Source organism: Impatiens glandulifera, chromosome 5 (genome assembly GCF_907164915.1).
Source record: "Impatiens glandulifera chromosome 5, dImpGla2.1, whole genome shotgun sequence".
NCBI lineage: Eukaryota > Viridiplantae > Streptophyta > Magnoliopsida > Ericales > Balsaminaceae > Impatiens > Impatiens glandulifera.
The window spans coordinates 48,990,437-48,994,975 of record NC_061866.1 but is presented as its reverse complement, the minus strand read 5'-3'; the positions used below and the strand labels follow the sequence as shown (position 1 = coordinate 48,994,975).

General features: G+C 32.2%; 1 protein-coding gene across 1 annotated transcript; it reads right to left on the bottom strand.

Moving 5' to 3' along the window:
- Window positions 1-489: 489 nt before the first annotated feature.
- Window positions 490-3,987, bottom strand: LOC124938202 (integrin-linked protein kinase 1). Its single transcript, XM_047478600.1, has 12 exons — window positions 3,456-3,987; window positions 3,171-3,245; window positions 2,969-3,064; window positions 2,742-2,827; window positions 2,513-2,633; window positions 2,240-2,319; window positions 2,056-2,118; window positions 1,858-1,976; window positions 1,398-1,483; window positions 1,069-1,190; window positions 826-937; window positions 490-738 (listed from the first exon to the last, which is right to left on the bottom strand). Exons 1-12 carry the CDS (start codon window positions 3,777-3,779, stop codon window positions 634-636), a joined length of 1,389 nt encoding a protein of 462 aa, XP_047334556.1. The 5' UTR covers window positions 3,780-3,987; the 3' UTR covers window positions 490-633.
- Window positions 3,988-4,539: the final 552 nt, after the last annotated feature.

The window sequence follows — 4,539 nt, the reverse complement described above, 5'->3', positions numbered from 1 at the left end:
ATCTAGTTAGAATCTAGATTATTCAAATGCTATTAAAAAAAATCTATTATTATAATTCAAATTTGAGATTAATTTTTATTTTATTTGATAAAGAGATTAATTTTTGAATCATGATTCAAATTAATTTATAGATCAGTGTGAACTTTTAACAAATTATGTAGATTTTTTAAAATTGTCATGCATATGAAATATACATATTAAAACAGCCAAGTACTACTTCTCAATAAAAAATATATTATTATTATTATTATTATTATTATTTGAAAAACAAAATCTCACATTTGTCTAACACTAAAAACTCAACAATAACAACACAAATATCTTTTAAACTTACTTTCAAATAAATTAAATATTATAACAAGAATGGAGAATATAAAACTACCCTACTAATGTGAATATGATGAAAACAGTTGATCACATATAAGAGTTGTAATTGAGAATGAAAAACACCCTAAGCTCATTGCTGAGCATTCTTATTTTCCTCCCAGCAGTATTCAAAAAATATATATATGAATCAAAGGTAAAAATAATATTTACTTTCCACAGTTAAACAAGAAAAATACCAACTTCAAATAAATTTGGGAAAAAACGAGAAAAAGGAAACAACGAAACGAATCCATGAAGAACAGCTTCTCATCGGCTGTTAAAATTGTTAGAATGAGATGAATGACTACTTCGACCGGAACAATCAAGCTTAAATACTGACCCGATGTTCTGCAGGCACTTCATCAATTGAAACTGCAATTGTCCAGACAAAATATGTGTCTCTTGTCAAGTTTTCTTACAATTAATGCAAATAAAAAAAAGGCAAAGCGAGGTGTAAACCTTGCATCGGCTTTTATGAATTAGCTGGTTGTGGATATCCTCCAAAATTACTATAATTTGCGCAAATGTGGGTCTCATGAACGGATCCTGACTCCAACATCCGTCAATCAATCTGTTACAAGATCATGTTCAAATGCTAAATATCAATAGGTCCAACAAAATGTCCAATTCTACTCGAGACAGGCAGTTATTCAAGAATATATGTAAAAAAGGGAAAAGTTTAGTGGGTAATAAAGATCTTACTCTCGTAATCCATGTGCGTAAAACTTTGCTGGAGCTCTGAAAGGAGGACGCAAATTTGCAACATATGCTTTAGGAGTATCAGTTTCTTGCAATGCAGCAAATGGTGGGGAGCCTTCAATCATCTAGATAATTAATAACTAATTACAATCAGTAAAATTGAAAGTGATGATAACTATTGTTGTTAAGCCAACATAATCGATTAACAAAGACAATCTTAAAAAGACAACATAATGAACACTTAAGAAAAGAACTAAAAACCTAAGAAAACAAACAAATTCAACATGATACAATTGAATGGTTAAATAATGACAGGGAAAGAAGAGTACTACCTCCTGTAAAATCAATGCAAATGAGAAAACATCCACCTTTGTATCGTATTCTTCATTTTTAAAGACCTCTGGAGCCACATAGCGCCCTGCAAAGGTTAAAGGTTAAGGTTAAGAACTATGGTATTAGCTTGCCTATTATTTTTATTATTATTGCAGTAAAATAAAATATAGAAGCATTGAATAAAGGAGTTCCAAATGTCAAATTATGTGACAACAATGGTGATCAAAATGCTATAACCATTATTCTCATTTGTGTTCACTTAGGATTGGTTTGGTTGCAGGAGAAATTCCTTAAATCCTTGGATTGCTAAAAAGATCTTCCATTCAAATAGAGCTCAGGCTATTTGCAAAGAAGGCCATTTGAATGGAGTATTCTTCTTCATGGAACTAAGCAGTAATAAGGAAATGAAGAATCTATCTTATGATTATTAAAGACAGAACCAGCTAGTGGTGAGCTTACACAAGGTATCTCCACATGTAACTGGTTTGTCTTCTTTAACTGTTTTTGCAACCTTCAACATCTTGCTCACACCAAAGTCTGCTACTTTAAGATGCCCAGTATCATCCCGCAGTATGTTTCTACAAATAAATTTGTACAAATTTAAAACAGTTTTTTTAAAGGAGGTTATATATTCAGTTTGAATATAGAAACTCGTACGAGGGTTCCAGATCTCGGTGAATAATTGCTTCAGGTTTGTGCTCATGCAAGTAATTCATTCCCCTACAAGATTAATTATGGTTTAAATACAATATCTTGAGTAGGCGGAAATAAAAATGTAAGTAATTTCTCCTGAACAAGAATCTACTCCTCAATCCTTAAGGACTATAGCAAACTATCTTACCTTGCAATATCAAGTGCTAACCTAACAGCAATTATTGGCTTCAAGGCACACTTAATTTTCAAATATGCATAAAGATCTCCCTGAAAATAAAATAAATCATTAGACATCAGAAGATGTATAATAAATGTGTCTTGAGTCTCTTGACAAAGGAGCATGTTTTGCAATCATTTTCAAAATACACTCATTTTGCCAAAGAAGAACTCATATTGACAAACCAAAGTGCATAACTAAATCTTTTATAAATTCTCAGACCAATCAAACTTAGAGAGTAACCTTGGGAAGATATTCTGTGACGATCATCATAGGGCAACTTTGTGTCACAGCTCCAAGAAACTGGACAACATTTGGATGTCGTAACTTCTGAAGTAACGTAAGTTCATCCCTAAAAGCGTTGCTGAACCAATTAAACACAAAGAAATTCAAACAAAATTTGATAAATCAATGCATACAATTGATCAAGTCAAATAAGAAAACAAAAAATGGCATCAATCAACCAACCCACACTTTCTCCTCATCTGCAAATACTTCCTCACCAAGAACTTTGACAGCAACCTGTATCCCACGCCAAGTGGCAATGCAGAAGGTTCCCTGTTGTATATATATAGTCAGTCCACTGTAAGAACTTCATAACGATAAAAAAACAAAGTGCTTGATTTTCATAAAGTTAAATTCTTTTCAGCCTATAAAATACCCAACATGTTTGTGACAATACTAAATACATGAAAGTACCTTTGTAATGTTAACACTATTTGTAAAATCAAGTTCTTTAGGATCAATCTCGTATTCTGGAATCTCCCGAGCATTTTTCACATGCAGAGGAGCCAACTACAGTAGGAAATTGCGAGAAAGGTTAATGAAAACAAATTGGCAATAGAAATGCACAAATAGATAAGCACCAAATTGGATATAGTCAGTCAATAACAATACTTACTGAAAGTTTTGCTCCATATTGCTCCAAAAGCTTAATCACATCATAATTTTTGTAATATATGGCATCTGCAAGAGGCTGTTTGAACCAAATATTATTTCAATGGTATTCATTGCCATGAATCAGCAAGAAATTGAAGAGAACTAGTTAAAACAACAATATATCAATCAAAACTCAAGAGAGTCCTTAAACAGACCTAGTTGAGACTTTTCATTGACTAGAAAAATACGATCTAATTTAATTTCTTGCTGATAATAATGAATATAGATGATGATCGAATATGCATACCGTGCTAGTCCATCTGTCTTGCGCACCAACTTTAGCTCCTCTCAGAAGCAACAATTCAACGACATTAGTTAAACCCTGGCAAACAGCTACATGAAGAGCCGTTCTTCCGTCAATGTCGCTAAAATTTACATCAGTTCCATTATCTAAAAGTTCCTTAATCCCTTCCAAATCGCCTTCATTAGCTAGATACATTAGACGTACACCAGAATCAATCATCAATTCAGAAGCGTACACATCGTCTACCTCGACCATACCAGTTTCGTTCTCACGAGCCTTGGACGATTGCTTGCCTAACGGAAACCTTGGCAGAGACTTGGACTCCATCAACAACAGTAGAAGCAAAATTGGACTAGATGACTGAATTATTGAAAATCAAAGGATTACTGTGGTTTTTACTAGCTCAGAAAACTTATCATGATTTTTCTGTCCATCGGCAAGCGATCTTACAGGTTGACGCTCGTCTTCAAGGCTATGATGATGTGGAGAGAGAGAGAGAAGAGATCGAAGAAATTCGATTCCAGTGAGAGGAGAGCGCGATTGGAGGAGCCGGCGGGCTGAGTTTTTTAGATTCTTATTTATATTAAAGTAATTTAGGTTTTTAAATAATAATAATAATTATATAGGCTTAATTGTTAAATTAGGGGTTCTATTTTGGATATTTCTGGTAACTTTACCATTTGGGTGATTTATGTTCTCCTTAATGATTTCAAATTCTTGAAAGGGGTTAGAGCATCCGCAGCGCAAATGACCTCTGCCCTCTTATTTTGTTAAATTAATGTTCCACCTCAGCATAAAGCGGGCACATATTGAACTTGGGCAAAACACTCCAATGCTTCTGCCCGCCCTCTTATCTAAATAATTTAAAAGTGTTTTAAATAAATAACTAATTTATACTATTATAACTAATATTCCTATATTATAGGAAAATTTAAGAATTTAAACTTTAAAACGTGTTAATATAATTAATAGAAAAATATACTAATTTATTTGAAATATATATTTATTAATTAAATATATATATAACTAATATTAAATAAATTGAAATATAAAATATTTTTATAATTTAAAATATATTATAATATTA